Here is a 24,958-nt window from a genome sequence, read left to right on the forward strand (position 1 = left end):
AGCATCTTCCCCAATCCCTGAAAATGTCAAAATCACAAAGAACTATAGAACATCAAACGAGGAAGAAAGGGGTACAATTTAAGAGCTGGAATTCAAAACATTCACAGTAAAATTTAAACATTGCAAGATATAAGGTATTTGGTGCATTGTCCCCAAAGATATATGAATGAAGCAATCACCAGCCAGTTCAATCTCACTTGCCATGGGCTTGTCTGGACAGTCACTTTGTACAAGACACACACTGGACTCTGGTACAGTACTGAAGCTGCTTACTCCCCAGGGGTTAGCAGTCAAAGCGTCATCCCAGCATTTTAGTTGAAGTTCCCTACTTATCAATTCATACCCCGAGACTAATCAGACTGTTCTAGTTCCGAGATCATCTTGAGTTCACACATTGACCCAAACATTTCATTTTGAATTGCTTCCAACGTTAAAGTAGTCCCTTTTCCTTTCCTATAGGACATTGTTGGTCCTGAAATCATCCCTTTGTGATAAAATTACATTAGTTGAAAATCAGGTGAAATCTGGTTCAATCTCTTTTTCTTCCTATGAAAAGCTTACATCCCTTTTGGCACCTAACAGGCCATGATGAAATCCCCAGGTGAAATTAAAACTACTGTACGTAATTCAAGCAATGCAGATGTTAAGTCAGTCTTCTCTTTTTGACCCCCTGGATTTGCTGGGATCCTATGGAATTCTCTGGGCAAGAATAGTGGGTAGCCATCCCCTTCTCTACCCAGGGATCAAACCCAAATTTCTTTGGAGGATTCTTTCCTGTCTGAGCCACCAGGCAGTTCAAACAATGGGTGCTCAACAAGACCTGGATATTTGGGGTCCATTTCAAGGCTGGCTCCAGCTCAGCACTGACCCTTAGGATACAGAACCCATTGAAAGCCTAAATGCCAAAATTCCTACTCCAGAAAAAGTCATCCTATGGAATATGTATCAGTGTTTGACAATTTAAACATTTCACTTAAATGTTAAAATACCTTAGTCTCCCTTCACCCATCATCTTCAAAGATCTGAATGTTTTACTACTTGCAGTAACAGCAGAGCAGCATTAAAATCATCGGGTACATACTACCTGAGAACATGTTTCAAATTTTGAAGACACATAAGTGAAACCAAGACCAAACTGTATACATGCACTTCAGGTATACTGAAATCAGTGATATTTTCTACCTCCTGCAAAGGCACCATATACCCCACACTTGAACAGTAACTGAATATAATTAAAAGAATTTGAGACCAACTTTAACTTGTACTCACACACTTACTTGGGATAGTGAAAACCAAAGAATATCCAGTTTCGAAACATTTCACCAGACACACACTCACCAGGGGTGGGAGCAACCCCCAAGATGGCTCCCAGTAATGCGTGCTTTTTGTTTACCATGTGAGCAACTCCTCCCACCCCCCGACATGATCACAAGACAACTTTCAAACGTGTTGCATTTGTTAAGTCTGTTGCTTCACTACAGGTGAAGTAAAGAGCCAGCAGCTATCTTCAACTCATATCAATAGGCCATTTTGGATTCAAATTTTCAAGCCCCAATTATGTTTTCAAGCTCAGGTTATACAACCCTGAGCTTCAGCTAGAACCACAGCTAAGCTGTTTCCAAACGCTTTATGTATAAATACAGTGAGGTGAATATATTTAACAGAACTCAGAACTAACTCCGCTCTTTCAGGAAACTTCCTTAAACCTCATTTCTAAAAGAAAATTAGCAGCTCAACACTTAGGACACACCAACATTCCACATCACCTATTTCAAAATGTTAGTTCATTTCAGCCTGTTCATTCATATTAAAATATCTTCCCCTATTTGTGCTGGTGTGAAGTGCTAGGTGTTCCAAGATCATCTTATACCAACTTGATTTATCTTCAAAGTTTAACTTCTTCGCAGAGCTGGACATTTTTAACATCTTATTTTTCCTAATAAATCCACAGCCAGATGTTAACAAGTTCATAGTTAATAATGGATGGATTTTAAACAAAGCTCATCTTCTGTTAGCCATCATTTTGACTTACCTGTGAGATACCTCATTAAGAACCAAAATAGTAAAAACGTCAACTTTACTTCGTCCCCTTTGGTTTTTCATTGTTTCAAGTTAACATCCAGGTATACCATCATGTTTAACCCTCAAGACAACCACGATACTAGTGTAATACAACAAAACAAACCTAATTCAGAGATTTTATGTCTCCATGCATTTGCATAGCCACCTCTTTTGGACCACTTTAGCTGGTTAAAATCTGTAATTATTTTAAAACCACCACCAGCAATGTTAAACATACAAGGCAAAGCCAGAAATCTATAGCATTATTCAAACGCTGAATATACAGTGTATAAAGAATGGCATTTTATTAGGGACAGCCAGTAATGTCCACAATGCTTTTCTCATTTGTCTATCAATATTGAAAGGAAAATGGCAATATGCATTTGCTTTGTGAAACTGCTTTAAAAATCTAGGGGATGGCAATCCTTTAGACAACTTAATGTTCATAGAACAAGATTCACATTTTATGTGTAAACATTACACCAAGTATTTGAATACAAAAGTATTTATTTTATAACTTTATATTTAAAATAGAATTTTAATCTGTCTACTCACAAAACCTAATTCAAAACATGATAACATTTATCTCTCTAGCTGACTTGATGTTTACTCTTTTACAAACAATACTCAATTTGTAATTGTTTTATATTAAGACCCTGTAACTAAATGAAGTCTGTTTTATCAGAAAACATTTCCCTTTAATCTTAAAAGAGTGCTTTTTTAAAATGAAGGCACCAACAAGAACTACTTTCAGATGGTACAGAATTTCTTATTTCTTGAAGACTCTGTGGTTGACCACTTCTTCATTAGTTACCTGCAGCAAGACACCTTCCTGCCAAAGGAAAAAAAAAGTATCTGAAGAAGTTTATCATGTTTGTCCAAAGAACCTAAATAACTTCAGTGGTGGTCTTAGGATCAAAGAAGACTCAGGTGCATACAGTAGAATATGCCCTGATTATCACATTCCTGAAAAGGCAATAAAGCCAGGCAATCAATCTCTGATGACATCTAAGAAATGAAATTTCAGCAGCCAAGCTATCTCTCTCCTATAGGGTAGGGATTGGGAAAGAATTACTGCATTTAAACCCAAGTATTTAGAATTGGATATGTACAGATTTATAATGCAGACACTTTATTCATAAATACATATTATCTGAAAGTAGATCCAACCATCTTGCCCTACCTTTTCCTTAGCCTGATCCTGATATGCATGTAAAGCTAGAACAGTATCAAAATAAAAAAAAAAGTCTTTATTTTAAAAACAAACAAAAAAAAGCCCTAGTTCACTCAAAATGCTTGATCCAAGAAATGTGAATACAGAAGGGTGTTAACGATGGGAAATTTCATGATTTAACTTGCAGCCTAACTTTTACCTACCATTTTACTACCAACACCACTGAAGGAACCAAGAAAAGCTTTATTAATGATCACTTGGCTTGCCTCAGCTGTTGAAATGAAGCACTTTACAGTCTTTGTGGCAGCAGAATATACTTGTCCATGGTTCATATCAATGCTAAAATTCCAGCAGGGAAAAAAATGATATGTTAAGCACCTGAATCTTCATAGAGGGGGAGGGGGTGGGAAAGAAGGAAAAAAAGGGGGAAAAAAAAAACAAAAACAACCAAAATAATATAAGTAAAATGACAGATTGGAAAACAGGGTTTATAAAATTATTCTCTTGAGTTTATAAAATTGTTAAACTCAATTTATAGCTATGTTATACTACATAAGAACCAACTATACTGAAAGACCATTGAAGAGTATTAGTTTATCTTTGGGGGAGGAAAATTAAGAAAGGAAAAGTAAATGAGATCTTACCTAAAGAAGTTTAACTGAAGCTTAGAACTATTTTGCTCTACACCCTCAGCTTTCGTTGGCATCCTTAAAAACTACTGTAGTTAAAGCTTTGTAGAAACAGCACAGTTTTTTAAGACTGGCTGACCTTAGTAGCCGTCAAAGAGTTCTCTTGTACTAGACCTGTATCCCTGAAGAGTACCTCGCTGGGGTTATTTTCCTTTCCTTGCATTGAAGCAGCAGCATCTAAAAGATCTAAAAAGGTGTTTCTCCTTGCAGAGATATCCCTTAAGTTATCTAGATAATTTAATCCTCATGAATTGCAGACAACACACTTACATCTGACCAGCATTTATCTTACACAAATATAACAGCTTTGCAATAGACCTTAATTATACTACCCACTCCTTAACTTATTTAAAATAAAAAGTCTATAATTACACAATTTCCTTTAGAATTATTTTATTAAATCATAAATGTACAACAGCTTCTTAACTCTACACACGCACTTAAATTTTTTTAAAGGAAAAACGTTATGTCTTATTACACCATGATCCTGGCTAATAGCTTTTCAAAACTTTGAGAAAAATCTTAAAAAAGGTTTCACATGTCACCTGAAACTTACAAATTTAACATTATCAAAGAAGGAATGCTTCTACACTCTTACAAAGACCACTAGAAAGAAACAACAATTAAAAAGCTAAGAAACTGTCTCAAAGGCATTTTTTTTACAATCCTTCCTCCACAGTAAGGTAATGTTATTAAATAATCCAATCCATTCACAAAATGGCTCTCTGCATCTGCTCTGGTGTCTTCTGCCATATCACTGCATATTTATGCATGACTGAGATAAGATTTTCCTTAACATTGTTATTTCGATAACCTGAAGCTGTTCTGTTACCTCTGGGCTCTCATCCTCTCCTATTTATACAGTGAAGCCTGTTTCAACAGAAGTAAAGAGTAAAAAAAAAATAGGTTATGAAATTATCCATCTAACCAGATTTTAAGGAAAGATAACATGATCCTAAAAAGCTTTTAACTCCTGGCAGCTAGGTCTCCCAAGACATTAACAATGTAAAACTTAAAAGCTACTTACCCATGGCAAATAGGAAGAAGCTCAGTATCTGCTTCTCCCTCCATAACCCCCACTTCCTCCACTGCCTCCTGGACCATAGTTTCCTAAAGTTAATGGAATAAGAGAAAACACACTTAATTTCCCAAATTATTTTATAACGAGTCTTTAAAACAAGCAGATCACAGACCATTAACTTGTTTTTAGTTAACCTCTTTACTCAAGAGACAAATTATCCAGATTCATAGATTATCACTGCTATTCTTTTAGAGGGCTCTTTCCCATAATCATACAAGTTAAGAGATTTTAAAGTATAACCAGCTTAAGAAAATGTAAGAAATCTATCTCAAGAATAACAATTTGAACTAAAAATTCAGATTTACTAAGCTAGCTTTCAAAGATCCAAGTCATACAAAATTTATACCACTTGCAAAGTGCTCTCAGCAAATTTGGCTTTTTCTTAGTCAGCCAAAAGGAAAAATCCCACTGAAAACATGTAGTTCATTTATTTTACACTACTAGATACCCCAACCTCTACAATTTCCCAAGGTGATGTTGCATTCTTATTTTCCCACAACTTTAATCTCCGCAACACTTTGTATTTGGTGGGACGTGTTACCCAAACATAAATAATGAACAATTGTCATCTTCAAGTCATGAAAACTTAGTAACATTTCATCACTAATCTGAAAAATCTAATTACCTCCACCATATGGTCCCCCCATGTTCCTGCTACCACCAAAATTTCCACTCTTCATTGGACCATAGTTAGAAGGTTGTTGGTTATAATTTCCAAAATCATTGTAATTTCCACTCCCGTAATTTCCTGTAAAAAAAATTTGGAAATTTTTGCACAATGAACCTCATACAATCAAGTATTAAACCGATGATACATGCTAGGTATTTTAGACAAATTTCCCACAAAAACAAAGCAGAATGCAAAACACCTATCTACAGTTCTACATTTTTAAAGACAACTATTGACAACAATGAAATGAAAAATCTTACGTGTTAAATCCATTAATTCCAATCCAAATTCCCACATAAAGGTTGCAGGTGAATTTATTACCTCCTCCATAGTTGTCATAACCACCTCCGTAGCCCCCACCCTGGTTGCCATATCCAGGTCCTCCACCACCATATCCTCCTCTTCCTCCTCCATAACCAGGGCTACCTCCAAAATTGCCACCTATTATAAAATAAGCCTTTAAGTAATTAGTATTTTCAACGCCATTTGAACTGTCTTATTATATCCATTTCCAGCTTTCCAAAACTTAATTTTGCAAGATTCTTTCCATAACATCTTCTCTAATAGCCTCAAGGGCAGATTCTGAATATCCACCTTGGTGAACAGTTGCCAGTGAAGATGGCCTACCCACAACCAACTGGGTAAAACCTTTATAAATATCTGTAATGCCACTGGTCTCCCCCAAAAACTAAATAAATATATTATGGATTCCCTTGACGGTATCTTGAAATAATTATATTTGTGTAAGTTTGTGGGGTAAGTTGGGGCAGACAAGACGTGTGGGCTAATGCGAATTACCTACCATTTCTCTTAAATAAAATGCCCACTATACCTTTTTCTTCAGTAGAAATGGGGGGAGGGGGGAAGAACCAGAAATTAGCAAACTCACACTGACTTAAAACTTCAATCGGTAGTTTCAGATTGCTTGCAGTTAACTGTAAAAACTCATCTTTCTCATAAAACCAAATCAATATTTGGATTTCAAAGCAAAGCTGGAAATAGTGACATGTAGGAGCGTAACTTAAATCATGCCTAATCAGTGCAAAACCAGAATGAGGTCTATCCTGAGCTCAGTTTCAAACCTCTTCTTTCGACATTTGTCATTAAGTACCTATCTTTTCTGTACTTCAATAAAAGACATGAACTAAAACTTAACAGTGGCTTAAAACCTTAGCTAGACACAGAAGCAGCACACTAGGTATGTTCTGGAAAAATTCTCTTGGGGACTTTTGGGACATTGTCCTTGGTAGATTCATCTTGGTAAGAGATGAGACAACACAGTGCTCCTACAAACACTCCCCTGTCATAATGTTCATCTTGCCAATAACCACTTTTTAATACTTTTAAGGAAAACACTATACAAAATATCACTATCTCCAATTCTTTTGCTTGAGAAACAATTGGGCATCTTTTAAATTCTTATTTAAAATCTATCCAATTAATGTTGCAAAAGTATAACACCACCTCCAAGTAATTTTTTTGGTAATTTTCAACAGCTAAGATGAAAATTTAGAAGAAACATTTCATGTTTATGCTTAAGATTTTAGACAGGTATTATCAAAAAGTAGAAAAAACTGACCTCCAGGTCCTCCTCCATACCCATTATAGCCATCCCCAAATCCACGGCCACTTCCATATCCATCTGTTAAGGGCGGAAGAAAAGGAGGATTATTTCATTCTGGTTTATGTCACTCAATTTTTTAGCTTCTACTTCCTCCAGGTTGTCCACTTTTAAAAAGCAGTTAACAATGGACAGTGGCAGTTTTTCTACTTACTACATAGTTAACTGAGATTAACCCATACATAAAGCCTAAAACAAAGAAACTTTTAGATCTCTTCAAACCTCACTATTCATAAAATGTCTCCTAAATTTAAAATGGCTACAATGTCCTTTTAACTCTTCCAGAAAGTGAAGACCATGAAACAATCTCTGCCATTATCTGTCCATGATTAGAGGTATACAAATCTGATTTTAAACGTTACCTCTTGCCAACCAAATTAGAATATCCCATTAGGACAGATCTCACTTTAAGTCTTACAGATAACAAAGTAGGTTGGACTTCCTAGATTCCAATCAAAACTGTTTTTCAAGCACATTCACCCTCCTAAGCTTAGAAGGTGGACTTACCAGATCCTCCTCTAAAGTTACTTCCTGGTCCTGGTCCAAAATTTCCACCGCCACCACGAGAATCTCCAAAACCAAAGTTGCCTGCAATAAACACCCTGGTTAGTAATGAACATTTATACAAATAAATCCTAAGAAAAATATGGAATTAAAAGTTACCTCCTCTTCCACTTCTAGAACTTTGGACCTCCTGCATTTCTTGTCTAGACAAAGCCTTTCTTACTTCTGCATTATGACCATTGATAGTATGGTATTTTTGCACTGGAATGAAAAGTTCAGAGTCCATTAAGTCAGCATCCTGTAATAGCTAAGTTTCAAGCTCACTTTTTAACAAAGTTGTAGGTGTCAATATACCCAAAATGTTCAAGAACTACAATCCTAGCACTTATAAACACTTACACACAATCTTATCCACAGGATCATGGTCATCAAAAGTAACAAATCCAAAGCCTCTTTTCTTTCCAGACTGCCTGTCAGTAATAATCTCAATGGTATCAATTTTTCCATATTCCTCAAAGTAATCTCTAAGATGATGTTCCTCAGTATCTTCCTTAATTCCACCAACAAACAGCTTCTTCACAGTTACATGAGCCCCCGGCTTTCCAGATTCCTGAAATAAGAGGAAAAAAAGTCATCCTGACAGAAGAAACCACAAACAGGAGTAAGAGCACACTATCTGGGTAATAAGCATGGCTTCTATCTTATGGCCAAATACTAAGTAAGGCACCTTTATGATAAAGAACCTTGTTCTTCGAAAAGCCACTAACTGTGAAACAGAATTTAGGCCCAAATTGTTTACTGAACAAACAAGTTGCCTATTTGCTCACCTCTCTTGCAACAGCACGTTTTGGCTCAACCACTCTCCCATCAATTGAATGAGGTCTTGCAGCCATGGCAGCATCAACTTCAGCCATGGAAGAAAAAGTCACAAAACCAAATCCTCTTGATCTTTTGCTTGCAGGATCCCTCATTACCTTGAAATACAAAGCAGTGATGTTACCATTTGTTATTACTTACAGCATTTAAAAATAATCAACATAAATTTAAGTGAGTTTCTCTAAGTCACTTAACATCTTTCAGAGAAATCTAACAGTTGAAAGATTAGTACCCCTAAGCACTTCCACAATTAACGTACCACACAATCTGTAAGTTTTCCCCATTGCTCGTAGTAGTTCCTCAAACTTTCTTCTGTAGTTTCAAAGCTCAAGCCACCAATAAAGAGTTTACGGAATTGTTCCTTTTCTCTCTGCAAAGGAAAACAGCATTTCAATTTTTATTTACATTTTCTTTTTGTATGCTGGAAATAAAATTCTTAAATATGAGGTGACCTGCTGGCAGAGTACCTTTTTCCTCTCCAAAGGAACAGTTTCTAAAGTTTTCTGGGGGGAAAAAAAAAACTTACATCAAATTTAAACCATATGTTAAACTGCATATTAGTTGTGTTACACCAAAAAAAAAAAAAAAAAAAAATTGCCTCAACCAAACTACACGTTTCAAAACCATTATGCTTGATATAAATTTACTTGACATTAAATGAGTTTAAACAAATATAGCATTACTTAGTTTTAAAAAAAATCTTTCTGAAGAAAGAAGAGCAAATCTATTCCCTGGTGACTGTAAAGTTAAGAGTCTTATCAACATCTGCATTCGATCCTATAACTCAGAACAGAGAAGTTCACTTTTACATATTCAAATACAAATTCTTAAAATATAACAACTTTTGCTTTATAACCCACAGTTCCCATTTATTTCTGGATTTAGCATTTAAAAAATGAGTTTCCCGTCATTGCTCCCTCTGGTGGTGACTATAATGTAACTCAATTTTCAAAACCCTGGAAAACTTAGTATTGACTTTCTTTCTCATATACCAACTCTCCAGAGAAAATCTTAAATGTTCAATATATGTGGCAAAATAGCCTCAAAATTTATGTTTTCTGACCAAGGTAAAATGACTTTTATGATTAACGGTGTCTAAAGCACATACTTTAATATAGCTGGTTTTGTTGACGGCACAATCAACTATTACTGAACCAAAAGACAAATACAGTAAAAGACACTGTAATCACTTTTTTCAAAAACCATAAAAATATTTAAATGACCACTGTGACTATCCCCTCTAGTTACAAAATATCACTACTACGATTTACACTTCACCATGTAGAACTCAGTGGTCTTCTGGCAAATTACACAGCATAAAACAACTTTCACGTGAAAAGAGAGCCTGAGGTGAAATCTCAATCCTTACAAACCAGCACGCAATATAAGCTACATTAATAGCTCTGTATTTTGCGCTATCAGTTAAGGAAGCCTGGACCACTGTATTTGGTTTTCAGTTGACTAGGTTAAATAACATAGAAACACAGAAAATTAGCCACCAAGTGCATGTAGTTAAATTTATTAAATAGAACTACAACACTCAACCCATAGTTCCATGAAGTTTCTCTCCATGCATGATATTATCCCAACAGTTCAGAAAACAGTGATAATTCAGAGATTTCTTTGCCTGTATAGCTACTTTTAAGATTCTGACATTTTTGAAAAGACAAATAAATTCTCAAAGTAGCTTATGAAACACTTAAAAGATCTATTAAAACAGTAACTTGGCATACTGGTATTTGTACACTCAAGCATATTTTATTTATTCCAAATACTTGTCAGTTAACTGGCCTTTTAAAACCCAAATAGAGAGACTAAAATACATCTACAACATTACAAATCACTAACAAAAGGCAAAAACTCATTACTTACCTCATTTTCCAAACTTACCCGCTGTCCACTATCGATTACAAACAAAGTTATTTTATAAGCGTGCTTAGGGTCAATGAAAATACCCAGGCAGACCCCCTTCGCTTGAGACCTTATGCTTATCAATGTAATCATCAACCATGATTGCAAACATAAACGAGAAAAGCAAGTGACAAAGTTCAAAAACATAGTGGCTCAGCCTAATAAAAGTTTTGTATACAGCAGAACACGCATTGAGGGACCGAGCCATGTTTTAGAGTACAACTAAACTCATAATTTCAAGTTTATCACTAAAAAAACACCCGTAGTTTTACCCAGTAAAGACTAAATTCCCCGATAAAAATACTACTTAAAATACAAACAAATTATACGATTAAAAAAGAATCCGTCAGGAAAATAAAGGATTCTGTACCGAACACCGCCCACCCCCAAAGACCACCTTCCCCACGGCCTCCCGCAAAAACGATAATCTTCTCTAAAATTTTCATCTTATTTTCCTACGATTCAACTGCCTTTTCAATCACCGGAAACGCAGGTAAAACTGTTACTCAAACAAGGACTGAAAAACAAAATGTGAGGTCTTTATACCATGGCTCGCGTGAAACCGGGCCCAACACCCTAGAGGGTTTCACCTCCTAGGCCGAGCGAAACCGCCCAGGAGAACGCCGCCCCTCCCCCCGCCCTTCGGTGCGGCTCCTGAACGCAATGGCGCCATTTCATCGAGGGGAAGGGAGCGAGCCTCTAATGAGGTGCGCAGGACTTTAAAGCGCCAAGCTCCGTAAACACTCGGAATCCACCTCGAAATAGCATGAAAACAGTCCGAAAAGAGAAATAAATAGTTACCCACTTCTAGTCCTTACTGAAAAAGTCAAGCTAGTCAAATTTAGAGAGTTAAAAAGAAATCGCTGCGAGGAAGGAGAGAAATGAAAATGGCGGCCGCCAAATCCGGTTCCCGGGAGGGGGGAGGGGAAGCTCCGCAGCCCGGTTCGCTAGGACCCAAAACCCGCCAAAACGCTCCAACGCGGGGACGCCGGGACCCCCATACCACCCTTCCTTAAAAACGATGTAGGAATTCCTGCCTCCGCGCCCCACTTTCAGTAAAGAGGGGCTGCGTCCGCCATGTGGAAGCTCCCCATCCCCCACCCACAGCAAAGGGAAATGGCGCCGTGAGGCTGAGGGTGGGGAAGGTGCTGTACAATTAGGCCTCTGCTAACGACCCCTCTCCAAAAATACCCTGAGACCAACCGCTTATGAAGTGGCCCAATTTCGCTGCCGCTCTCCCACGGAGGCGGATGGCCGACTTCCAATAAGGCGCCAACGGCCTCGCCATGCCCTTTCCAACAACTCATTGATTTCAAACCCGTTACCTCCATCGCGGACTCAGTCGCTTCAGCCCGATTTCCCGCAGCCGAGCGAGATGAGAGAGATCTCCGCGGACGAACACGAACCGGACTCGTCCTGGCGCTGTAGTGAGAACTGCCGCTGCTCGAGAAACAACACCGCTGGAGCACCTCCACTCCAGACCCGGCGCTGCTGCTACTGCCGCTAGAGCCGCTGCCGCCGCTTTTCTAGAACCTTCCCCCCGACTAACGCGTCTTCCCCTACGTCAGGCCGTTGCGTAAACGTCCTAACCGCCGCCAATGGCGGGAACGCTCTACGACCTCCTAGCGCCAAGTACGTGCCCCTCCCCTTTTAAGGCCAGCACTGGTGCTGGACGTCAGTTGCGTAAAAGGGCTCTGTAAATTGCGGAAGGCTCGAGTCCTGCGTATTTCTGTCTCTCGGAATTGGGGCCTGCCCCCGCAGGGCAGGTGAGAAACGGTCGCGCAGTTTGAAATTAACGCTGTTGGGAGGAGCTTAATCCTCAACCCAAAGGTCCAGCCCCCTCAACCCAGGAGGTGGTCCTTACAGCAACGCTTCGATAGCTTTTCCCCGGCCCCCAGTTTTAAAAAAATCTTTGTAGCCTCTTCCACTGTGTTTTCCCTCCCCCACCTTCTCCTATCCTACCCCGTCTGCGCGGAGAACCGACTGGCCTCTTCCGGAAATACCCGAAGCGACTTCTAGTCAACGAATTACACTTAACGATCCACCACCCTAACCCTGGCCAATGTTTTTGGGGTCCACATTTCAGGTAGTCGAAAGTGGTGCTCGTTCTTAGTTCCCGATTCCTCCCACCCACCCCCAGCTTTTGGAGGCACCCAACCCCAGGGGCGAGGAAGTGGGCGGAGTCCTGTTTTGGCGCCAGTCGCTAAGGCGGCAGCAAAGCAGGAAACACCCCCGCCGAGTACACTTAGGTCGAAGCCCTCAGCCCCCTGCTCGCCCTCCCCTCGGGGGACCACCAGACGCCACGCCGCGAACTCTTTAAGAGCCGCCGTCACCACCCCCCTCCTTTCCCCCCTCCCTCGGGCCCGGGCTCGGGCTCCCGGCGGGCACTGCGCGGCGCGCTGCCCCACCCTCCCCGGGGCGCGCGCCCACCCCGCCCCTCGCGGCTGCCTGGCGTGGGCGGTGCCACCTTCCCCTCCCCCCAGTGGCGGCCCCGCGCGCAGCGCTGCTCCCCAGCCCCCCTCCCCCTCGGATGTGACTGGAGCTTGAGGCGCGCAGGGCCGGAGACGTCGCAGACCCGGGACCCGGAGCAGCTCAGAGGCGGTGAAGTCGGTGTCTTTTTTTTTCTCTAGCTTTCACTCGGTGGTGTTGCTTAAGATGCCACATAAGCCCCAGAGACCCCCATTTCCCCGCTTCCTATCCTTCCTCGCCGGACCCCGAGTCAGGACCTGGCGGGAAGGAAAGGAGAAGAGAACAGAGACCCCGTGGCGGGCCTGGCTCCGGGCCGGCGTCTGTAGTTGGTTTAGGGGATGAGACTCTTCACAAGGTTGAAAGCTGTGGCGGCAACCGCCTTATTTCTAGACAAAGCGCATTTTCCCCTCCCCTCCCCCATCCCGGACGAGGTTGAGGGGGCCTTCCTTCCCGTCCAGTGCTTGGTCGGCGACTTGGGCCTCCAGGGAGGGCGGTGCATTCTCCCGCATCCGCGCAGCCGAGTGTCCGCAGACTGCGGCGGGCGCTCCGTTACGTGGCCGCCGCGGGTGGGGAGAGGCTCGGGCCCCGTGGCGCAGTGCCCTTGAGCCCCCGCGCCGCGGCCTTTTGTTTCTCCCCTCGGATGCGCTGACCACGAGGCCCGCGCTCTCCTTTGGCGGGGTTAGGGGCCGGGCGCTAAGGCCTCTTTAAGCCGGGTGGGGTAGGGGTTTAAGGGGAGCGGATGAAAGTGCAGAAATAGCTGATTTGTTTTCAGAAGTGGCACGAAATGTAACTGGAGCATCTCGGTATGTTTTAGTTTGTCAACTAGTGATTGGAAAGGTCTCTAAGAAGAAACCCAAGTTAGAATTAAATTACATAGACGACTCTTCAGATTGTTAATGTCTAGAGGAAAAATTCACACTAATTATTGTAATCGATTGGGCACTTGTCTGATTTTGAACCAAGTTATTTTGCCGGTTTTTAAAAATGCTGACTATGGTTTAAATGGGATTTGGATTGGGGGAAAAAAAAATTGGTCAAATTTTTACCCTGTAAAGCTTTCGCGGATACTAGGTTCTCAGTAAGGTTGTATAGATAAGTTACAGCACTTATAATACTCTCAGGCACGTATCACTAGTTTACGCAGAATCTTAAAACTGCTTCTCTATGGACTTGTGTATATGTTTGATGACATGAGCTTACCTAGGTGGGGGTTGGAATCCAAACAAAAACTTGTATGTAGGTATCTTTTTATGTCTTACAAACTTCTTAACTGTCATGCATTTTTCTAGTAATAGCTCTTCAAGTCTGCAATAAAAGATGGCCTCCAATAAAACTACATTGGTAAGTTAATGAAAACCTAAAATATTTAAGGATCTAATTCAAACTTTTTTCCTCCCAAAATTATAACTGCATCTCTGTGGTTGGGAAATTACACCCATATATATTTCCAAGTCCCCTCTCCCCCACAACTGTTATGGGAAGTTAGGAGCAAAAAAGGAAATTATTATATTCACTTGACTTCATGGTGTTTTGATTCATTTAACGAAACCTAATTTGGGGAGGGTACCACAATGTGAATTTTACCAAGTATTTTTGTCTTGGAAGAAAGATACACACATTTATGTGACATGGAGTACGGTTACAAGCATAGACAGACAAAGCAATAAAGCCTTGTTGATTGGTATACTGTTCTCTAAGTTACTCTATACTGAATTCTAGAGAAAGCAGGTATTTTCAGTATTGCCCTGTTTAAAGAATAGATATCTTGTACACTTAGATTGAGACAAAAAGTCGTTGTGTCTTTCGAATTGTTTTGGTCACTGTCATATTTCAAACGTGCTTATTCTGAACTACAGAGGGACTTTAAATCATTGCGGTGCAGTTTTTTAAAATACTCAGCATGAAAAACATCACACATGTCCAGAAAAGAGAGAAGACTAGATCTTCTGAGCAATTTTTTTTCTCTCCAGCAGTTTCTTAAACCCACAGTTTGCATTCTTAGGTTTCATTAAAAGTTCTATAGATATGTTGACATATGTGTATTCAGCCATGTTAAGTTACAAATTTTAACATAAGCACTGAAATATTCACATAAAAACCACAAAATTCAAAGTTATGGTTCCCACAATATGTAATTCTAATACATTGTGTTAATAATTGCAAGTATATGAAGGTTAGTGTTTTAACATCTAAATGAGCAAAACATTTCATTTTGGTTTGTGAATTCTCCCCTTGGGTTTCACAACAAAAGGACAAGTTGGTGGGTTTTTTTGTTTGTTTCATCATTAGATTGCACTTTGAAGTCAAACATCCTGAGAAATGTTTAAATATGAAATATAAAGCATGTCTGGTGGCATTATTTATTCCCGGTCATCCATGGGGAAAGCCCAAAGCATCTTCGAACACTTCTCAGGAATGAACTCTCTTTTAAATTTCATAATCAGTAAACTAAAATGTAGGTAATTAAATTGGCTTTACAATCACCAGTATCTAAAGTATTGGATGGGAAAGGAGCTACCTGTCCCTGAGACTGTGGGGCTGGATATATAGATACAGAAGTAGATGGCTTCTGTTAAAGTTAAATTGCTCCTGCTTACAGTTTGATAGTCTTCAGTATCTACCTTTCATTTTAAAATAATTTTGTTAGTGTTGTGAGGTAATGTGTGCTTTAAGTGGGAAAGTGAGTGGATTTTCTGTTGAAAAAGATGAACGTTTGAAACCAGCTTATGAGTGCTATAGTAGTAAATATTTTGTTTCCTCTGCTAAATTTTTTTATCTTTTAATTTTCTGTGTTTATTTTTGTCTCTTTACTCCGTTAGCCTCTTAGCTTTCGTGGACATAGTTTTTTCATTTAAGATCAGTATCTAGTAAGCTTTATGTCTATGTTAATTTTTCTTCTTTCTTCCCACTACCACTACCTTTTTTGTACTGTACAGAGGCAGAAAGTTATTGGACTAAGTACAATATCCAAGTATCTTGACAAATGAAAGTTGTATGCCCTAACATGGAGAATGATATCCAACAAAATCAGATGCTTGCTGCATTATTTAAATTTCACAGGATTTTTATTTCTTTCATAGGATATTTATTTCGAAGTGTGTGTATACACTTCTAAATGATAACGTATTTTTTAATGTCCTTTGTAATCTTGAGGCATTGGTGTTAATTTTCCCTGCTTTCATGCAATGTGCGGGATGACTTTAGTAATTGGACAATTACGATTTTTCTTAAATAACACCTGTTTTAAGGTGAAATGATTACAAGAGGAGCATAATGTGGGGTTTCCCCCCTTAGTCTCCATTTTGAGTTACTGGAAAGTAGATTGGGATATTGGTGTCCTGCTGCTCTCAAATAGTGTTACACACACACTTAAAACCTTGTTTTAAGTGAATTTCATTGACCAGTTTAGAGTCTTTCTCTTGAGAAACCAAGAAGAAAAGGATTTTTTTTCTCATTAGAGAATTAAAGTGATCTAGCATTTTGGCCTCTTGAAGTAACAGTGTTATAGATTTGTTCCAAGTGGTCAGTAATATTTACCGAAATTGTGGGGAAACGATTTTGTCCTTCTTAAACCTACTTATGGTCTCCTTGGTTGACCCTGCAATTGATATCAGGGTTCTGAACCACATTTTCGTTCTGCAGCTATCTTTTCTCTTTTTTGTACAGATTTTAACGTTGGTGTTTGAATTGAAAAGGGGGGTTCTTAGAGTTTGGTAGCTGTATTTTTAATGGGTGTATGGTTCACCTAATAAGACCTGTCACTGTTATTCTCCTTTGTATTAGTCTCTAGTAGTTTCTAATAGTCGTTTTTTGCTGTCCTATAGTTACAATGAGTGAAAACTACTATACTTGGTCTTGTAGATTATGTAGAAATAAAACTAGGAAAAGATAAAACAATTTTCAAGAGAAATGTCTTTGATTAAGTTATTTTAGTGAAGGGTAGAGGGGGATAGGTTTGAGCTAAACCCACAGAATCAACCATTCCTTGATTTTGCGGATTATCTGTTAACTTTTTCAGAAAGTGTTTGCCTTGGGATATAAAAGTGAAAGTTTAGGTGTTAAATGTAATCATAATATCAGCAATTTTAGGCTTTAAAATGTACTCAAAAATCAAACAAGAAAAAGACATCTCTTAAATCTCTCTCTCTTGTTTTAGCAAAAAATGGGAAAGAAGCAAAATGGAAAGAGTAAAAAAGTTGAAGAGGCAGAACCTGAAGAATTTGTAGTAGAAAAAGTGCTGGACCGCCGTGTAGTGAACGGGAAAGTGGAGTATTTCCTGAAGTGGAAGGGATTTACAGAGTAAGAAATCTCAGTGCTTTTATTATATGTTTAACTGTACTTAAGTAGTGTTTAATGTTTATTTTTAGCCTAAAATCTTTTTATCCATTTTCTCATAGGTTTTTTTGAATTTAAAGGCATCTTTAATCCAGGGTACCTTGTTTAAAGAGTCAAGTCTTTAGCCTACAATTGTAAACAAGTAGATTTGAGACTAGTTGATTACCTTGGAGAGTCAAATTTATATAAATATATAGAGTACAGGTTGCTTTTTTTAATGTAGTTGGATACTGTGCTAATTAATTATATTGTTTCCCTACAGTGGACATTAAAAAATATTGACGCTATATAAGATATACTAGTGGGTCTTAAACAGAAGTGCTCATCATAATTCCGATCCTACCCTAGGCTTACTGTTCTCCTAATCTCTAAGTAGAGCCTGGGTATTTTTTAAGCAACCTGGTTCTTCATATTCCCTGTTACTAATTGCTATCAAAACCAGTCTTTATAATGTTACTGTTTTGTGAATAACTTACATGCAAAAATTATATTCAAACTTTATCATGTACAGTTTACTTGAATTCTAATCTTACACCACAAAAACAGCAAGACTGAGCAGTGACTATTGAAAATGGAAAGGTGGAGGTGGACAACAGTTTTCTGAGCTTGGTTGAGGTGGGGAGTATGATGGTTCTCTTATCTACTGCTGCTTTTACCATTCACATTTAAAATCACCTCCACAGCAATTTGGGAATTATGATTTGAGTGGAAGATTTATGTTTCTCTGTTTTATTTTTGCAGTACCCTTAGTTGAGCTTAAATATATATATGTAAGTTTGTGATTTAGGCACTAGAAAAAAATTTCTTACAATTAGAACCAAGTCTGCAGTATTTTAAGTAAGACTTAACCAATTTGCTAAAGAAGTGATTACCTTCATATGGCAGACAGTTTTGTGGGTTTTGTTTATTTTATCCTATGAGACATTAAAAGCTGTTTGTATCTTACCCATCAAAACATTGGAAAATTAACTCCTCCCTCTTTCTCTCCATGGTTGAGGCCACTAGTGTGACTAAGGACCTGCTATCTCCTGTATAATGTATTAGGTAATATTTGATTGAAATAACACTACAGAATGGAGGCTCCACTTTAGCTCTTTTGTCCTCCTCTACTCTTAAGTCTGCCAATTTTAGAGTCTCAGGACATCAACAGACCTTGTTGTAACCAGAGGTTTAAAGCATCTTTCCTAGCATCTCTAAAATAATTCATTTCATTGTGTGTAGTTCTGTAAAAGTTTTTTGAATCAAAGCACACAAAGTTGGCAATCTTGTCACAAATGTTGTAGGCTGATCTTTCACATTTGGTAATTGATATTCATTTTCTTTCCATCCCTTCTGAAAAACATGAAAATGGTCATCTTGGCCTTATATCAGGGATTGGCAAGCTTTTTCCCGAAAGAGCCCATACTAAAAGATAATCTGAGCTTTTGGGGCTTTGGCTTTCTGTCCCAGCTGCTTTGTGACTATAGTACAAAAGCAACAATAGGCAATATAGTAAACAGTGTTCTAATAATTCTTTTGCTTATGGGTTCCAAAACATGATTTTTATTTTGAAGTTTTTTTCCCAACCAATTAAAAATGTAAAAAACATTCTTTCTTCATTTCCCACTTTGAGTAGAATTGAAATCAGATCAGATCAGATCAGATCAGTCGCTCAGTCGTGTCCGACTCTTTGCGACCCCATGAATTGCAGCACGCCAGGCCTCCCTGTCCATCACCAACTCCTGGAGTTCACTCAGACTCACGTCCATCGAGTCAGTGATGCCATCCAGCCATCTCATCCTCTGTCATCCCCTTCTCCTCTTGCCCCCAATCCCTCCCAGCATTAGAGTCTTTTCCATTGAGTCAACTCTTCACATGAGGTGGCCAAAGTACTGCAGTTTCAGCTTCAGCATCATTCCTTCCAAAGAAATCCCAGGGCTGATCTCCTTCAGAATGGACTGGTTGGATCTCCTTGCAGTCCAAGGGACTCTCAAGAGTCGTCTCCAACACCACAGTTCAAAAGCATCAATTCTTCAGCGCTCAGCCTTCTTCACAGTCCAACTCTTTCTCACTTTCTTTCAGAAAAGTGAATTCTGGATCCCACCCCAAATTACTTTATCAGATAGTGCCCAGGGTTAAGGCCTCCAATACTGTGTTTTAAAAAACGTAGTTCAGAAGCATTCTCAAACACGAGACAGTATTTTCAATTTCTGCTGTACTGTCTCATGTTTGAGAATGCTTCTGAACTACGTTTTTTAAAACACAGTATTGGAGGCCTTAACCCTGGGCACTATCTGATAAAGTAATTTGGGGTGGGATCCAGATTTCACTTTTCTGAAAGAAAGTGAGAAATTCCAAAGTGAGTTGTCTGTGTAACTTGGAAAAATATTAGCTGCATTTATTCTGCTAGTCAGGTTCAGTTACCTAGGAGGTAATACAACACATTACCCACTTAGCACAGACTGTGGAAGTAGACACAAAATGAAGTACAGATTCTTCATGTGGGGGAAGTATCTGCAGTACAGATGGCTTTTTGTCAGGTATTATTAAATTGATCTGGATAGTGGTTATTAACCAAGAACTTTTTTTTTCTTTTAAACAACACAGTGCAGACAATACTTGGGAACCTGAAGAAAATTTAGATTGTCCAGAGTTAATTGAAGCATTTCTTAATTCTCAAAAAGCTGGTAAAGAAAAAGATGGAACAAAAAGAAAATCTTTGTCTGACAGTGAATCTGATGATAGCAAATCAAAGAAGAAAAGAGATGCTGTAAGTATAAAACATTGGCCAGCAGACTGGCTTCTTTGTAAAAGGATGGCTTGATTTTTTAAAATACTTTTTAAGACACTAGTACTTCAAAAATATCATTAAAAAGGCTCTTTAAATACATAATATTTAGGATGAAAGGAGAGGCATGATTTAACCCTACATTGTGTAAATGTCCAGTAAGCACTTAAATTTCTTTAAATCATTGTGCTACTGTTATTTCGGGTACAGTGATGGATTTGGCGCCAGATGAGATAATTTCCTCTGATCTAAACCAGCTGTGTTAAATAAAAACAATACCAAGTTAGATCATCGAAAATCACTTACAATACAGTGAAAACAGTCTACATCGCACATTCTGATTATAAATCATTAGTGAGTGGTAGTGACCAAAACTTTGGCATATGATTCTTAGTATTCCCCCAAAATGCTTTGATTTTGAAGTATATAATCTTGCATAATAGTTTTTTATTGGCATGAATTGAGAAAACTGGTTCATTCACTGCGTGTGTATTTTGAACCAACCTTTGCTTTATTGATTTCTCTGTGGCTTTGGGCAAATTACATCCTTGCTTCTACCCTCAACTTTAAAAAAGTACTTTACAGGTACTCCAATAACTTAATGGCAACTCTGTCAAGATCGTAGGTGTATTATCTTTGTTTTTATAGAAGGAAAACAGATGTGGGCTATAGATTTGGTTCTGAATGCTTTAGCAACCAAAGCAAAAAGGTGGCAATGTTAAGAATCAGTTATAAGTAAATTGAAAGTCTACCACATGCTCCACAGGAGCACCATTTCATAACAGTTGTTTAGTTGCTAAGTCCTATGGTACTCTTTTGGAACCCCATGGACTGTGTAGCCTGCCAGACTTTTCTGTCCATGGGATTTCCCATGGAAGAATACTGAAGTGGGTTGCCATTTACTTCTCCAGGGGATCTTCCTGACCCAGGAATCAGACCCCCATCTCCTGCATTTGCCAGTGAATTCTTTACCACTGAGCCACCAGGGAACAATGGTTATCCTGTATTGTGCCCATGTAATGTGCCAGGCAGTGTTCTGAATAACTAAATTTGTGTTTCAGATACTTCGAAATGTCTATGAAACAGATAGTATTAATAGTATGTATTTTATGGAAAATGAACCTGAATCACAAGTTAACTTGCCCAAAGCCACAGAGGTTAGGCACATCATTATAACCTAGGCAGTCTGGCTCCAGAGCTTGAGGTAATGATGTAAAAGTCTCATGGGGGGGAAAAGGATTTGTTACACTCTAGAAAATTCTCAAGGATCCCAAAAAACTTGTTTATATGGATTGTAACTTTCAGTACTAACTGCATTTGAAATTAAAGTACAAATTTATAAAATACCGTATTTTCAGTTAAGAATAACAAGGCCTGGCATTTTACATTTTTGCAAATTTTGTCAGTGTTTGTCTTAATAAGACTTTAGTTCAGTATTCAGTTTGCTGTGATATGTTGCTTGGTAGAAGTATGTGAAGATTATGTAGAGTCACAGATACATGAAAAAAGGAGATCATGAAGATAAATAGTCCAGAAGGTTTCTAGCATCCCTGGGGGTCCCTCAGACCACACTTTTGAGAGCCACGGGTTTATTTTTATAAGGTTTGTTATCATTCAGATTGATTACAGCACTGATTACTGTCAATTTTTTTAAACTTTTTACGATTTTGCTATTTATAGTTTGTGCTTTTAAAAATATGTAATTTAGACTGATTCCTAGAAGTAATTTGAAATACTACTTTCAAGAGTTTATAATCATTAATTAAAAATAAGAGATTTGGGGTTTTTCCTGCCCTGGGGTGTCTTTGAAAAAAATTCTGTTTTCTTGATTTATGATTCAGAATATTTTTATAGACATCTAAATTTATTTTTTCTGCTTATAAGTTTAATGGAAATTAAAAGGTGTTTAGTACTCTTGATCTAGTCATTTGTTTCACTATCAGAAGGCTGTATGTCTTGAAGACAAATTGGAAGTTAATATTAGTTTGCTCTATGATGAAATGTGTGGAAACATTTATATAATCATTTAACTTCTTCTGAACAGGCTGATAAACCGAGAGGTTTTGCCAGAGGTCTTGATCCAGAACGAATAATTGGTGCCACAGACAGCAGTGGAGAATTAATGTTCCTCATGAAATGGTGAGTGTGAATTGCTATTATATTTTAAAGTAAGAATAGATATGTTTTTTATTAAAAAAAAAAAAAAACTTGTGAATTTTTTAAAAAACCTGTCTATCTAGGCTTTATAAATAGTTCACCATCATTAGGTAGCAAGTTGGTTTTAGTCACTAAGTCGTGGCTGACTCTTTGCAACCCCAAGGACTATTGCCCACCAGGCTCCTCTATCCATGGTTTTCCAAGCAAGAATACTAGAGTGGGTTGCCGTTTCCTTCTCCAGGAGATCTTCCTGACCCAGGGATTAGACCTTTGTCTCCTGCATTGGCAGGCAGATTCTTGGCACTGAGCCACCAGGGAAGCTCTAGGTGGAAAGTAGTTATCTGTTGAAAGAATGATTCGCGTTACTTAGCTAAAGCAGTGATTGGCAAACTGTGACCTGTCTGCAAAATGCAATTTTATTGGAACACAGCCACAAGTAACCACATAACCCTCTTGAAGCACTTAAACATGTTTTGATTGAATTATAATTTTTTAAATGCATGGTTATCAGTTGACAAAAAAATGTTTAGGCTTTTTAACTGAATACTTTTTTCTCTCATGACAGGAAAGATTCCGATGAGGCAGACTTGGTACTGGCAAAAGAGGCAAATATGAAGTGTCCTCAAATTGTAATTGCTTTTTATGAAGAGAGACTAACTTGGCATTCTTGTCCAGAAGATGAGGCTCAATAATTGTTTGCATTGCCTTTTATATATATTTATATATATATATAAAACATGGGTCTTGGTTTTTTGATTTATTAGTGTGAAGAAATAACTACATTCTAATGAAAATCAGGTTTGATTTGTTTGTTTTGAAGTAATATTGGGAAAGTTACATTGGGTTTTTTGTTTTTTTTTTTCCATCTGTAGCACTGGTTACTTTGAACAAATAAAAGCTTTCTGTAGTTGCCTCCTTCAGTAGGAAATAATTTGATACCATGGTATATTATTTCCTCAGCATTAGAGAACAGTTTTTCTAAATGTTGGAGGAAATCTCCATAGTCATTACTCAATCAGAATTTAGAATTTGCATTTAACTCATATATGCCTGAGGACCATTCTAAGTTTTTTATATGTATACATAAAAGACATATGTAAATGGTTTGGAAGTTAATTTTTTTGTTGTGGTTTTTGTTTTGGTAAATATATTTAAATCACAGCCTTTCATAACCATGGATAAGCCCATGTTCTGGAATTACATCATTTTGAGCAATATAAGAAATAACTTCAACTTAGATTAAAATTTTAAGTCTTAACCTTTCAAATTAAATAATTTTGTAATTAGACACATTAAGGAATTTAAATTGGGTAATTTTTTAAAGCATCCCTATCAGAATCTGCATATAAATGCAGTTTTATATGCAGAAACCCTGGAAGGAAAATTTTTATCACTATCAACCACCTTCCCAATCAAATGAAAAAAGTAGAAAAATTCTGGTATGTTTTAATATAGCAAAGCAAAACTTAATTAAATGGACACTTGATGATTCCTTCTGGTGAACCATTGTTTTACAAGAAATTGAAGTCTCTGTGCTGTATTTAGGAAAGGTTGTGATACATGGGATGTCTCAGATTTGTTCATGGAAACCTAATCAGATATTGGCAGTTTACGATCTACAGGAATAAATGAGTGAACAAACTTTTCTAATCTACGCTTGACCTACATGTTTTTTCAGACTTGACTCCAATCCATTCCTTACATGAAGGCTCAATTTTCTCAGTATTTTGGGTTACTAGTTCAGCAGAAGCCAAGAAAAACAATAACTTTGTAGTAATCAGAATGTTATTCAACTGTATATTGTTTACTTTATTGTAAATACTGGTGAACAGTGGTCAATAAATAGTTTTATATTCCTTTATGTGATTAGACTTTTTTTTTCTTTATCTGGTGACCTTTATGGTGGGAGTAGAGACATATTCACTGAATTAATAACATCATGTTTATAAATATGATCAGTGGTATCACTGATAGCTTACTGTGAACAATGTCGGATTTGTGATCGCTGAAGATTTAGCTTTGGGTCCAGGGACCAGGGTTGATCACTCAAGAGCTTTTGTGTAGCAGAGTTTTATTAAAGTAAGAAAAGGGGCAGAGGAAGCTTCTGACACAGACATCAGAAGGGGGATGGGGTATGCCCCACTAGCTAGTCTTATCAAGGCCTTATATACTTTTTTCAGACTCACTCCCACTACATACATCTTAAATTAACAGGATTAGAATGAACAATAGATTTTACTAGACCCACTCTATAATATACATTTTAAGATGACAGGATTAGTCAGAAGGTTTTTGTTAAGGAGAAACATGTCCTCTAGCAAGATAACATTGTTATATTGACTAAGACAAAGCAATGTAGAAAAGAAATTGTCTTTTTCTCCTTGAGAGCCCCAGACCCCTTTCTCCTTTTCTAGGGCTCCAGACCTGTTTGTCCTCAGGAACCCTGGACTTCTGATGAACCTACCTGGGAATTGACTCACCACTAAGGCATTAAGAGTACCTGTTTTAGACCCTTTTGAGTTTAGTAGTTTCAAATGGAATATGTATTAACATGAAAAGATTTTCTATTAAAATTAGTTTCCAGTGATGCTTAAGAGGAACTTTTTTCATCAAAGTGAAATTTTGATACTTAGATTCTAGGCT

At 38.0% G+C, this 24,958-nt stretch overlaps 2 protein-coding genes across 10 annotated transcripts; one reads left to right on the forward strand and one right to left on the reverse strand.

Moving 5' to 3' along the window:
* Nucleotides 1-2,342: 2,342 nt before the first annotated feature.
* On the reverse strand, nt 2,343-12,145 carry HNRNPA2B1 (heterogeneous nuclear ribonucleoprotein A2/B1). 7 transcript variants are annotated; one of them, XR_011463977.1, is made up of 14 exons: nt 11,913-12,144; nt 9,144-9,179; nt 8,936-9,046; nt 8,628-8,774; nt 8,200-8,410; nt 7,960-8,061; nt 7,804-7,884; nt 7,255-7,317; nt 5,997-6,116; nt 5,631-5,753; nt 4,952-5,034; nt 3,880-4,794; nt 3,502-3,574; nt 2,343-2,893 (listed from the first exon to the last, which is right to left on the reverse strand). XR_011463977.1 is itself a non-coding variant. In XM_070369448.1 (12 exons), exons 1-11 carry the CDS (start codon nt 11,916-11,918, stop codon nt 4,973-4,975), a joined length of 1,062 nt encoding a protein of 353 aa, XP_070225549.1. In that variant the 5' UTR covers nt 11,919-12,145; the 3' UTR covers nt 2,343-2,893; nt 4,952-4,972. The 7 variants fall into 7 exon arrangements, 1 of the variants encoding a protein (XP_070225549.1); XR_011463976.1 differs by having other exon boundaries at nt 3,439-3,574; XR_011463979.1 differs by lacking the exon at nt 3,880-4,794 and having other exon boundaries at nt 11,913-12,145.
* A 763-nt stretch (nt 12,146-12,908) lies between these two features.
* Nucleotides 12,909-24,176, forward strand: CBX3 (chromobox 3). Of its 3 annotated transcripts, none has more exons than XM_014480792.2 (6): nt 12,909-13,859; nt 14,346-14,397; nt 17,213-17,355; nt 19,978-20,140; nt 22,203-22,297; nt 22,881-24,176. In XM_014480792.2, the coding sequence occupies exons 2-6, from the start codon at nt 14,374-14,376 to the stop codon at nt 23,005-23,007; spliced, it is 552 nt and encodes a 183-aa protein (XP_014336278.1). In that variant the 5' UTR covers nt 12,909-13,859; nt 14,346-14,373; the 3' UTR covers nt 23,008-24,176. The 3 variants fall into 3 exon arrangements, with proteins under 3 accessions (XP_014336278.1, XP_005903752.1, XP_070225550.1); XM_005903690.3 differs by having other exon boundaries at nt 12,909-13,193; XM_070369449.1 differs by having other exon boundaries at nt 12,909-14,397.
* Nucleotides 24,177-24,958: the final 782 nt, after the last annotated feature.

The sequence above is a fragment of the Bos mutus genome, chromosome 4, assembly GCF_027580195.1.
Source record: "Bos mutus isolate GX-2022 chromosome 4, NWIPB_WYAK_1.1, whole genome shotgun sequence".
NCBI lineage: Eukaryota > Metazoa > Chordata > Mammalia > Artiodactyla > Bovidae > Bos > Bos mutus.